The sequence below is a fragment of the Epinephelus fuscoguttatus genome, linkage group LG22 (assembly GCF_011397635.1).
Source record: "Epinephelus fuscoguttatus linkage group LG22, E.fuscoguttatus.final_Chr_v1".
Taxonomy (NCBI): domain Eukaryota; kingdom Metazoa; phylum Chordata; class Actinopteri; order Perciformes; family Serranidae; genus Epinephelus; species Epinephelus fuscoguttatus.
The window spans coordinates 22,569,116-22,581,951 of NC_064773.1; the positions used below are offsets into that span (position 1 = coordinate 22,569,116).

Sequence of the window (12,836 nt, forward strand, 5' to 3'; positions counted from 1 at the left end):
AAGCACAGCTGTAGCTGATGGGATTGTCCTCAGTGTAGCTTCCTTATTTCCTTATTTTCATACACCAGTGCTGGTTGAGCCAGTTGGCCTAACCCAGGCTGTTGTTGCAGGGATCAACTGTCAGCTGTCATGCCTGTTTTTAAAAGTTTCTTCCTCTACTGCTGCAGACAGGAAGTGAATCAGGTGTTTGAGTTAAAGCTGTAGTTGGTAACTTTATTTAAAAAAAAAACACAAAACTTTTTGGCATATTTGCTCAGACTGTCATTGTATCCACACAGTAGTACATGAGACAAATAATCTGTTAAAAAACATGTTCCTTCTCCTCTGTGGAAGTGTTTATTTGACTTATTACTTATTTGTAACCCACACAAGACAATCTACTTGTCTTTTTACATTTGTGTTGGGTAAATTGATACAACATACGACAAAATAATGCAAACAAATGGGAAAGAAGTCACAAACTGATGTGTAAAAATGGATCCACAAATACCTAAATATGAGCCTATTTACTGTGAAACTCTTAAAGTACATGTTTACACAGTAAGTTATGCGCATAGGCAAATCACGCTGTATTTTTGTGGTTTATGACGTTACACATCACAAATGTAAAAAGAAATGTTTGTGGATAGTGAGATATTTGTGGATCATGGTACACGTTTGTAGATTGTCTTGTGTGGGTTACAAATAATAAAGTCCAATAAAAACTTCCACACTCCTCGAAGTCCTTTAAATGGCATTTGCAAGAATCCACCGCACCTGAACGAAAACAGCCAATCACAGTCGGAGTCTCTAACCCAGCTGTCAATCACTGCTCGTGAACTGCAGTCAAACTGTCAAACTAAGCAGCGCTGATCAAACATGAATCAAGGTTCTGCAACTGCTTTGCCTATTTCTCTCCTCAAATGTTTTCTGAAACATATTTTAGTGTACTGTTTAGCTGTAAAATGAGAACGTTTGTTACCCAGCTGTCATGTTGAAAACAGTTTAATTAAGCACGTTTATAGCTGATGCAGTAACAAAATGTTGATCTGTATTTGATCCGTGCAACCTAGAGAGTTTAAACATAGTTCACCAGCTGTGATTGATAGGACTGGCAGCTGCTCGGCTCTGATTGGTTGTTTTTCTTCAGCCACGGTAAATTCTAGCTAATGCCATTCGAAACACCATGAGGAGGCAAAGGAGCATGATTTTTTTTTTTCCACAGAATGTATGTCTTGTGTACTATTGTGTGGATTTAGTAATTTTTTATAAAAGTTATGGACTATGGCTTTAATTGCTTGACTTTGTGAAATTACTGACTATAAACCAATTAATTACAGGGCAGATACAGAGTGTGGTTTGACGAACTCGTGAAATTTGTACATACCTTCAGATACAATATCACACTGATACGGATATGAATTTTTTGAGAGTTACTTTTTATTCCTGGACTCTGCAGAACAGTCAATGCATAGTGTCATTAATATTTTTAGGAGAAAAATGGACAGTGTGTCTTTTAAGTTTTATGTTTGGCCAACTACAGTTATAAGAACTAACTGTACAGGCATGTTGTGAGAATCTATCGGCAGGTATGGCTACAAAGAGTCACACATTTCATATCCCTTATTCATAGTTAGAATCAGTCATATCAGTCCTTGGTAGAGTTGCGTGTCTTTCAAAGCTGCAACCAAGTACGAAGAGTTCAGTTGAATGATTTTATTAGGCGGAAGTAAGGAGACGTTTCAGTCATAAAGTGAACTAATAGGATAACTCCGAGCCCCGGGCTATCATCAGCTCTCTTCAGCCAACAAATGAGGGATAAGAGGCATCCCCCTGCCTTGAGAGAAATGTTGAGTTTGATATTAAATCTTTCAACTTGAGAGGTAATAAGGCTCTATCTCTCTTTCTGCACCACATGGTGTAATTTCAGACCTATCTGCCCTACTTTGATCATCTTCAAGTGGTGAAATGGACCTACTGCCTCTGATAAAAGACAGAGAGTAAGGGAGAGGGAGAGCGAAATCTAACTAGTGATGTTTTGAGCTGGCTCACAGAAGCGTGACAGAGGAGATCAGGCCTGTCATTGAGCGGTGGACACACAGATGAGTATGAAGATGAGCTCCCTCTCTCGCTCCCCGCGACTTGCTCCTGCACTTTCTATGAATATCACTTATCTGGCCTTTGCTTCTTCCCCTCCGAGCTTCATAATCACATCCGAACACTTTCCAATTGCTCCTGACACCGCCTGCTATTTTGCTGAGCGTAAAAAAAAAAAAAAAATGGTGACATATGCTATTTGACTCTTCTAAAGCTACCCAGTAAAAGCCAACTGACTTTGAATGGATTTAAGTGGCACACACAGATGTTCAATGATCTTCGGTCCTCAGATGTTCAATGTTTTATTCCCCTTAAGTTACTCAACCGCAGTACCCTGTTGGCATATTCAGAGGAGAGAGCATAAACTGTCATATCCTCAGCGGAGAAGCTCCAGTTTTTTATCTGCATTTTCCCCAGCACTGTCTCGCCAGTAAGATCATCTTGGCAGTGAAATCGTCTTTATCTCAGGGACAACAATGGAGTCTAGATACTTTATAGTGCTGCCCCGAAAAGGATATTTTTGCCGTTTGAATCCTCAGTGCATGAATGTATTTATAGCTGCACTTGTGACTGTATCTCGTAACGACAGCAGTGAACACTTTGGAACAAGACAAGTGGACCTTTGAACAACATATTATTTTTGTTGTCGCAAAATAAGCCACTCTCAATGTGTCAGGGTTAACTGAAAATTCCTTTTCAGACCGTAATAGCTCAAACCAGTGATACAGGAGCATATGAAAAAGCATCCCCACTGAGCAAGCAACGTCTGTGGACGTCCAAGACTAGTTGATATCAGGTCCACAGACGTGATATCAACTAGTCTTGGACGTCCACAGACGTTGCTTGCTCAGTGGGTCAGAGCAGTTGCGTGTATGAGAGATTGTACACAAGACCATAAATGAGTTCATGACTCTTCATTTGAACCTTGGCATAGTGGACTTTGATACCTCACTGACACATTACCATAACTTTGACAGCAATGTTGATTATTATATTGATAAAATCATAAATCACACCCAGGTGGCAAAGATACACGCTCTTATTATAGCGTAGAGGCCCAGTCTATAAAGCATCAAAGTTTATGGCTGCATATCAGACCTTGGCTTTTGTAGCCAAAGCTCAGTGCCTGCTATTGTTCTACTTTAGCAAAAGTTTGTGCCTAAGTTGTAAGATCTTTTCTTCCTCAACTAATTTTGGGGCATTTCTTGCCTTTATCTGCGTGTCGACAGCAGACGGATGACATAAAAAGGGAAAGAGAGAAAGAAATGTCACCCAGCCTGGCAACCTGGGGACTTTATGACCTCTCTACCCTGTCTGAGGCTCTTATCACCAACCAATCCATTCCTACTGAAGACATAAATCTTTAAAGCTGGCCACAGGTATACACTTTCAGTTTCACTTCCTTAAACAGCTGGGTACTGTGCTTTTATCGCCAATGGTCCTCAAACAGAAGTATACAGCGCATTTGTTGGGGACTACTTTTAGCTGCGGATGAATACACATTTGGTGCTTTAGTATTTAGAGCAGCAGGACAGTATATGGGGAATTGACGTGAAATAAACTGCAATGCCCATATTTGTTGTAATGAAGAAACATGTCACCCAGTGCAACAGCGTGGCACGTCTATGTCTTTTACATAGTTATTTTGGACAAAAATGGAGCTTTCAGAGGAATAAGATATTTGAGGCTTTGACTACGTGACAATACTTGTTAGCGGGATCTATTCGATGTTGGTTTTGATCTGTTTCATGATCGTAGTAATGCAACTTATAGATTATTATTGTTGCTGCTGTTATTAATAATCCACTGTCATTCTGAATATGACAATATTCTGAATTTGATAAAGGTCATGGAAACAGCATTTCTCTGTTTGGATACTCTGAAATAGGCTTTATCACTAATGAAGCATGCTGCATTTAAGACATATGGGATAAGCCTAATAGCATTCTTTGGACATGTATACAGCGCATTCGGAACACGTGTTTCAGCTGGATTTCGACTGTAGTTTGTAGCATGTGTTCATGGTCCGCATTGTGTGTTTTCATGGATACATTGTACAGAATCCAACTCCCCAAAAGTTTGATCCATGCCCAAAAGAAAAGCCCACATTTTTGGTTTGAGGGATAAAAACGTCTACTTTTAAACATTAGGAAAGACTTGGGTATCGACAGGTTTTTGTATATGCATACATCGTAACACCAACCTTTTCAAAAACATGGTTAAAGAAATGGAATAGAGGCTGCATTAACATGAATGAACAAATTCGCCACCAGTGGAAAACTTTGAAAAAATCCCAGCAAAAGCGACAAGAAATTCTTTAGGCTTATTGCTCCATAAGAGATGGCAACAACTTGCTTTGAATTTCAAAGCCCTGAGGAGATGTTGGCCCTTGTCATTTTAGGGTTTGTTTAACTCTTGATGTAAACAAACCAAAGCACCTTTAATTCAACCATCAGCCACCAAGTCCCTGCATTACATGGCATACCAGTGACATTTAAAAACACATTTGGAACAATATCTACTTGAGAGCTTCTATGGCCCTGAGTTTTCAAAGACAGCTTAATGTGTCTGAGCTGAAGTGTAGTGACGAGATGTAAGACCTTGTTGAGTTTTATTACACACTACACACACATTTAATATTTTAATTAATCTTCGATAGAGAAAAGGCAAGTAATTGAGTCAACACATCCAAATCATGGCTGTAACTGGCCTAGAAATCATTTACCATGTCCCCAGCTGATTCTTAAACCCCTATGACATTACCATCAAGCTGTGCACCAGATAGCCTCGTATTGGTCCCCATGCACTGTGTTTCTATCCTCATGAAAATTACAGTGATTTCAAAATGCCACACAGCAAGTTTCCATTTATGGCACTTTGAATGATTGACCCACAGCAGGCCCCTGTTGGGACCTCCTGCCCTGTTGCCATAGAGATCCTCTTGTGGAACTCAGCAATCCAAGATCAGCAGGACTGACGTTCCTCAATGTAGAAATCAATAACAGTTCTGTTAAGTGAGATATTTATGCAGCGGTGACCATTTAAAACTTTTTTGAAAGTCTTGCACCTCCTCTGTACAACTCAGGAAAGAACCTGTCATCCATCGTGTAACACTTATCTTAACAAAACACACAAACACCATCTTTTAAAGTAGCCTGTCTGAGGTTTAGTGTTAGAGGGCTGCATTATGTTTTTCCATATTTTATGTCTTACATATAGTCTTGCAATGAACAGTGTTCATAAAAAGCATGGCAAATGTTTCAGAATATAATATAAATTTTTTTTAATGTTTTTTTTGTATTTCATGTAAACAAACACAAAGGTTTTAGACCATGACCACATGTAGCTACATGCTAATGTGAGGAAAACCTGTCATCTTTTCGTTGCTGATGTTAATTTCTATCCAATTTGGATTAAACTGTCTGCTTGTGTTTGGATTATTTGTTGTTGATTTGTTCACCGTAGAAAGGGCCACTATTTTTGTTACAGTCATTCCCCTGCTGCATACACTGCTAACATACATGTAGCTACATGCTAAAGTTAGGGAACATGTAATCTTTTGGTTGCTGATGTTGTTATTTCTGTCTGATATTGAAATAAACTGCTGCTGGAACATGTCTGCTTCTGCTTAGATTATTTATTGTTGATTTGTCCACTGTAGAAAGTGCCACTTTTTTTCTTTTACAGTCATTTCTCAGCTGCAAGTTCACCGCTAACATACATGTAGCTACATGCTAAAGTCAGGGAAACGTGATCTTTTGGTTGCTGATGTTAATCTCTCCCCGATCCTGGATTAAATTCCTTCTGGAACACGTACGGTTGTGTATGAAAGATTTTATTGGTGATTTTTCTCAGTAGAAAGTGCCACTGTACTTTATTACAGTCGTTCCCAGCTAATTGGGCTAACGCATGTCATGCTAACATCAGGGAAACATGTAAACTTGTTTGCTGATGTTATGTCTTCCAAATTTCAGCTCATATTCCTGTTGGAACCTATCTGGTTGTGTTTAGAGGATTTTTTTGAGTGATTTTTTTATGGTAGAAAGTGCTGCCATTGGCTGTTTCAGTCCTTTGCCAGTTGCAATGACGATGCAGAGATGCTGAGATACAAAAGACCGATACAAGCTGACCAGTCAGAGCAGCCTAGGCTCTTTTAGGAGGGGGGCTAAACAGAGCGTCTCAGACAGAGGGCCAATACAGTTGTTCAGGCAGCAGACAGCATGAGGAAAATATAGTGTTTTTTGTCCATTAAAGCACATTAAATTGTTCTCGAAGCAACCTTAAATACAGGCATGAACCTGAAAATGAGCACAATAGGAGCTCTTTAAATATAGGCTACATGTACAATTTGTCACTGCAAGATTTATTTCACGTCTAATTACCTCTGAGATGGAGAGTGACTTCCTACATTTCCCGGTTTTGATAACTGTAAGAGACCTGGTGTAAACTCTGGGCTTTCAGCCGCGGATCATGTGTAGGCGGAGAGGAGATTGACAGCGATGGTGAAGTCGAGCAAGAGTTTTTCCATTTGAGAAAAAGTAAAAGTCATGTCCTTTAGGCAAATTATAACATGTCAGCATTACATTATGTTCTACAAAAGGCTGCTGATGGAGAGAAGTGTTGTCTTAGTTTTCTTTTTGTACTTACGACTGAATGTAAAGGTAAATTGGTGAGCTGGAGAAGAAACCCTTTGTTCTTTGATTTTAGAGAATTGATGTTTACCTGTGAAGTTAATGTTCTTTCGAGAAAAACAACATGACGGTCCCAGAAATGCATGCAATTTAAGGCTGGAGTTTTACTTTAATACATCTGAAATTCATATAAAGTTTTTAACCTTTGTCTCAATTCACATTATGGTGTTTGCAGCCATAGAAGCCCAGGCTCAAAAACCTGGACTGTGTTGGTAAAGTTTTCATGAAAGTAACGCTACGTTTGTCCTTACTTTGCCTTTACTGAAATGCAGTTTTACTTTTATGTGACACTAATTAATAAAGTTTGAAAATGTCTTCGCCATTTTGGGAAATATGCCTATTTGCTTCCTTGCCAATAGTTAAGATGAAAAGGCTGATAACTTAAACCTTGTCTGTCCTAGTGGAGCACCGGTCATCCACAATGCTTCTCCAGCGCTCTGTTTTTCCAGTTCCATCCAGGTGTATTTTATTTCTTTTGCCTCTTTGTCTACTGAACTCCTCCCCTGATGGGGAGAGCTTGCCCACATGCTGTGACAGCCTTGTTGCGAGGCGCTGACAGAGATATTGGTATATAGCCCTTGACATCCTAGAGTATTGGAGGAACGGTTACTCAGCGAAACCCTCTACATTGCAGCCCCACCACTCCTGACCCCTCTCCTGGCTGCACCCACACCCACCACCTCTCTGCACAGATAATTTGCAGAATGGTCGGATCTTCCTGCTATGGCCATCATTCGGAAGATGAACATTTGCACCGGTGCATCGATGTAATGTTTTTTGTTGTTGTTCCAGCACGCATGTATGTGGCTTTATTAATTGCATGTGAAGCGTTTCAGGCCAAATAGATGTAAAACTGACGTCAGATATGGAGCATTCAAACGTGAATGTGAACAGTACAGGCAGAAAGATCAGATCAAGGGAAATAATCAGAATTGAAAATTAAGACCTATAATGTGAACACAGCCTTTGAGGTGCTGTCAGGTGGTTTTTGTTACCTTAGGCTAGCTGTTTCCCCACTTGTCAGTCTTTAGCCCCTTTACAATGCCTGTTCAAGACAGGAATATATATGCAGCCTCACCATTCTGTATAAAAGGTACGATTGCAGAATGGGTTGTCTCACCTCCGAGCTGCAAACGGAGGTAGTAACAGCCCCGAATCTATGTCTGTAGAAGCAGTATAGCCAGCAGGATGGGATCACGGGCAGCGCAGATGTGAAATTTTGATGACGTGCATGCTACCCACTGCAGGAGATTTAAAAAGTAGCTGATAGCAGTTAGCAGCTAACTCAAAGGAGAAGAACAACAGCTGAAGATGATCGCAAAGAGCACCTTACCCTCTGAGCAGAGGACGAGTTGAGGCGCCATATGACACCGACAATAAATGATTGTTGTTGCCATTTTTAAGTCATTGTGTTTGTTTTATGAAGTGTGCTGATGCATATCAAGCTAGAGGCCAATGCTGTTGAGTTATATGTCGTGCCGGTCATGCCTCTTTTAATTCCCCAATGCGGGCATTTCATTTCTACTCCATATGCTTGTTATCTGGAGCATTTATGCAGTATCCATCTTCTCACTAAACTCTTGGCATAAAAGCAAGTAAGTGTATTCACCAAAAAAACTATTTCTTAAAACCTTTAAACGAAACTAGCAAAAAAACAAGTTCCTTTAATTTGACATTCAGAGATCATTATCACCAAAACCATTCCTAACACACTGCTGTTTCCAAACCCTGGATATGTTTCATGTGATATAATGACCAAAGCTCACCTGCAGGAATGATCCCTATGTGTAGAGAACATGGCACTAACTCAGCATCTGGTTGGTTGTGGTCCACGCCGTTGTCTGTTTGGGTTCTGGTGACCAGTCCGTGCAGGATTTCACTGAACATCCCATCTCCACCAACACAAACCACACTGGATGGACAAATGATATCAACAATTTGAGGCTGACATGAGTTCTGTGATACATTTCAAAATTGTTGAGAATAATTTGAGATCATACAGGTAGCCTGGGTGGATGCCACATTGCGAGTTCAACCACATGTGCTTGTTTTTGCAATAAAGCACAGATTTATGAGACAAATACTATATAGCCAGAAAACCTTGACAATAATACCAGTGGGCAGCAGGTGTAACTGTGAAAGCATTCAATAAATAAGAATATCACACTGTGCCGCCCAGCATTACACATTTCTTAAGTCTATATCTAAACCTTATAGAAATGGACCCATAAATTATATGAACTGCAGAGTAAAAGCATAATGGACCCTAACGCTGCTCTGCTGGACTGAATATCTGATAAATAGAAGCTGGAGTTGGCAGGCACTTGGCAGGAAAAAACCTTTCATGTTACTGATGCCCTTTATGTTCAGCTATCAGCTGCATTTTACCCTGACATGCTCCCATTACTGACAGACATGAGCTGCAGAATCATGTACAGTTTGTTTTGGAAACATATACTTATGTGAGTGAGTTTTAGATTTAGATCTTTTACTCGATTATAAGGAGAAAAGATTCAGCGGCATGCCTTAAATTATCATAATATGTGGAAATTTTGCCTTTTGCTACAGTTGACCACTTAATTTTAATTGAATGTCTAAAGCACTGAGTAAGCATACTGGGTAGAAGATTGATTTAATTCCTATCTCTCTGAAAGGACCTTTTGTGTTGCGACAGGGACTGTACCTTCCAATACCCATTACACTCATGGAGTACCTCAGGGATCTGTCCTTGGTCCTTTTATTCTCTGTCTAAAAGCTACTTTTAGGTCAATTATTTCAAAAGCAACATTTCAGCATCTATTTTTATGAACACGACTCTCAGATCTACTTTTCCTCCTACTGAGATGATATAATGCGAATGAGCACACTACAGGTCTGTAGCTATCTATCTACAGTTGCTATCTCAGAACTTCATTTAAAGTTTGATAAACCTGAAGTTGTTATGAGATGTTCAGGCTCTATATTCAACCCTTGGTCCTTGTCTTGAAACATTAAAGGGAGAGTTCGGATTTTTTGAAGTGGGGTTGAATAAGGTACTTATCCATATTCAGTGCATTACCTACAGTAGATGGCAGTCAGCACACCCCTAGTTTGAAGTAGGCAAGTGTACTGACAGAGAAGCTCAGCACTGCTGTGGACGTGGGTTAGCAGCAAAACCTGCCAACCTGAAAAGGCCCACATAAAAAAATCGATATCAGTCTAAGTGTATGCTAAACTTATATTTTTTATCACTTTATCTTGCCATCAGATGGCCCCTTTGCTTTGGCACTACATTTTATCAACCATAGAACTTTCATATTCCTGCACCCAAACACAACTTTGCTGCGCACTGTATTATGCTACAACATTACAACTGTTTGGGTAAAACTTTCAGTGGTTTATGAAAGAGACAACAAAAGAAAATTTTTAAAAAGTGACCATGACAGCGATAATGAAATGCCGATCACTTTGGAGACAGTAAGATACAGTTGTGAACCAGAGTATACAGAAGAAGAAATTTGCAGGGGGAGACTGAACGGGCCAAAAAAGACACATGCATGGAAATACAGAGGTTCTACAGAAAATGTAGTGCCAGTGCAAAGGGCTGCCTGACAGCAAGGTACAGCACTGAAAATATTCTCAATAGAGCATCCACCTAGCTCTTTTTTTAAGGAGCCAAATTAAGTCTTACTGACAATCCTAATTCATAGCAGTGTATTGCTTGGCCTCTGTGCTAGGTACTCCTGTCTGCTTACCCAAACTGGGAACATGTTGACTGACAGCTACTGTAGGTAATACACTACTGATGAATATCTCATAAAGGGCCACTTGAAATATCCAAACAATCCCTTGAAACCTCATTGCAGAAATCTTGGTGTCCTATTGTTTACATAATTAATTTTTATTACAATAAAAATTCTGTATATACTTTCACCGGCCACTTCATTAGGTACACCTTGCTCGTACCAGGTTGGACCACTTTTGCCTTCAGAACTGCCTTTATTCTTCGTGGCATTGATTCAACAAGGGCCTGGAAACATTCTTCAGGGATTTTGGTCCATGTTGACATGATAGCATCACACAGTTGCTGCAGATTTGTCAGCTGCACATCCATGATGCGAATATCCCGTTCCACCACACCCCAAAGGTGCTCTATTGGATTGAGATCTGGTGACTGTGGAGGCCATTGGAGTACAGTGAACTCACTGTCATGTTCAAGAAACCAGTTTGAGATGATCTGAGCTTTGTGACATGGTGCGTTATCCTGCTGGAAGTAGCCATCAGAAGATGGGTACACTGTGGTCATAAAGGGATGGACACGGTCAGCAGCAATACTCAAAGTGTGCCAAGAAAATATCCCCCTCACCATTACACCACGATCAGCCTGAAGTGTTGATACAAGGCAGGATGGATCAATGCTTTCATGTTTACGGCACATTCTGTCCCTACCATCAAAACAGCAGGAACCAAGACTCATTAGACTAGCCTGTTTTTCCAGTTTTCTGTTGTCCAATTGTGGGTAGCCCATGCCAACTGTAGCCTCAGTTTCCTGTTCTCAGCTGACAGGATTGGCACCTGGTGTGGTCTTCTGCTGCTGTAGCCCATCTGCTTCAAGGTTTGACGTGTTGTTGGTTCACAGATGGTCTTCTGCAGACCTTGGTTGTAATGAGTCGTTATTGGAGTTACTGTTGTCTTTCTATCATCTTGAACCAATCTGGCCATTCTCCTCTGACCTCTGCCTTCAACAAGGCATTTTGACCCACAGAACTGCTGCTCACTGGTATTTTCTCTCTTTTGGACCATCCTCTGTAAACCCTAGAGATGGTTGTGTGTGAAAATCCCAGGAGATCAGCAGATCAGCTGAAATACTCAGACCAGCTAGTCTGGCACCAACAACCATGACATGTTCAAAGTCACTTAAATCACTTTTCTTCCCCATTCTGATGCTCAGTTAGACCTTCAGCAGGTCATCTTGACCATGTCTACATGTCTATATTCAATGAGTTGCTGCCACGTGTTTGGCTGATTTGCTATTTGCGTTAACAAGCAGCTGAACAGGTGTACCTAATAAAGTGGCAGGTGAGTGTGTAACCATGGTACCCAGAGGATTAATGTTAATGATTGAGGTGTTCCCCTGACGTTTTCCTCCAGTTCCAACAGCAGGGCAAAGTTTTCGCATTTCTTGCGAAATATCCCAACTTCAGTGAAATGGATTGTAACAACATCTTGTACTGACATTCATGGTCCCCAGATGACGAATCCCACTAACTTTGGTGATCCCTTCACTATTCCTCTAGTGCCACCATGAGGGTGTCATTTGTGCTTGTGCAAGAATTGTCTCAACAACTATTGAGAGGATAGCCATTCATTTTAGTACACACATCCATGTTCCCCTCAGGATGAATTGTGATGACTTTGGTGATCCCTTAACTTTTCTTCAGTGCAGTCATCAGGTGAAAATCTTAACTTGACTCACACTTAAAAATGAGGTTGAAAAAAAAAGCCTGTCAAAACAGGCAGGATAAAAAGAGTATTTCTTTGTCACAATACCAGCATGTTTACTGATGTGTTACTGTTGAGCAATTCTGATCTAAAGGCAATGGTTACATAGCAATGCAGGTCAACCTCTGACATCACCAGAATGACACTGGCTGCTAAGTGTGAGAAACACACAGGGTTTTGTCACAGTGATTACAATCTGGCAGCACAACAGGGCCTCATAACGTAATAACCTCAAATCTTATAATGCAGAAAAATACACAGGTCACGGGAGAGTCTCTAAGTGGCTTTATTACAATATGAACAGAGTCAACTCCATGTCACAATGAAAAACAAGTGTTGAAAGCCAGAAAGCAGCAGGTACCTAACTTGAGTACTCACCCGTCATATTTATCTAGATTGGCCTCTGTTTTCAAGTGGTCCCTGGCATGATTGGCCCGCTCTGTAACTATGGAAACATATAAATGGCAAGTACGTTAGTACAGCTTCAATGAAAGGGAATGTACAGACAAAATAACTGGAGTCTTTGTGGCCTGACTTGTACAATAAGCATGCTATTATGGGCATTTTGAAATACAAGACGAAGAAAAG

At 40.4% G+C, this 12,836-nt stretch overlaps 1 protein-coding gene across 1 annotated transcript in view; it reads right to left on the reverse strand.

Annotated features, from left to right (window-relative positions):
• cerk (ceramide kinase) overlaps positions 1–12,836 on the reverse strand; it is a 61,724-nt gene that overhangs the window by 23,655 nt on the left and 25,233 nt on the right. The window contains exons 5-6 of the mRNA XM_049567330.1: positions 12,627–12,693; positions 8,534–8,679 (exon numbers count right to left, since the gene is read on the reverse strand). Coding sequence (XP_049423287.1) covers positions 8,534–8,679; positions 12,627–12,693 — 213 coding nt within the window. The remainder of the gene's footprint in view (positions 1–8,533; positions 8,680–12,626; positions 12,694–12,836) is intronic.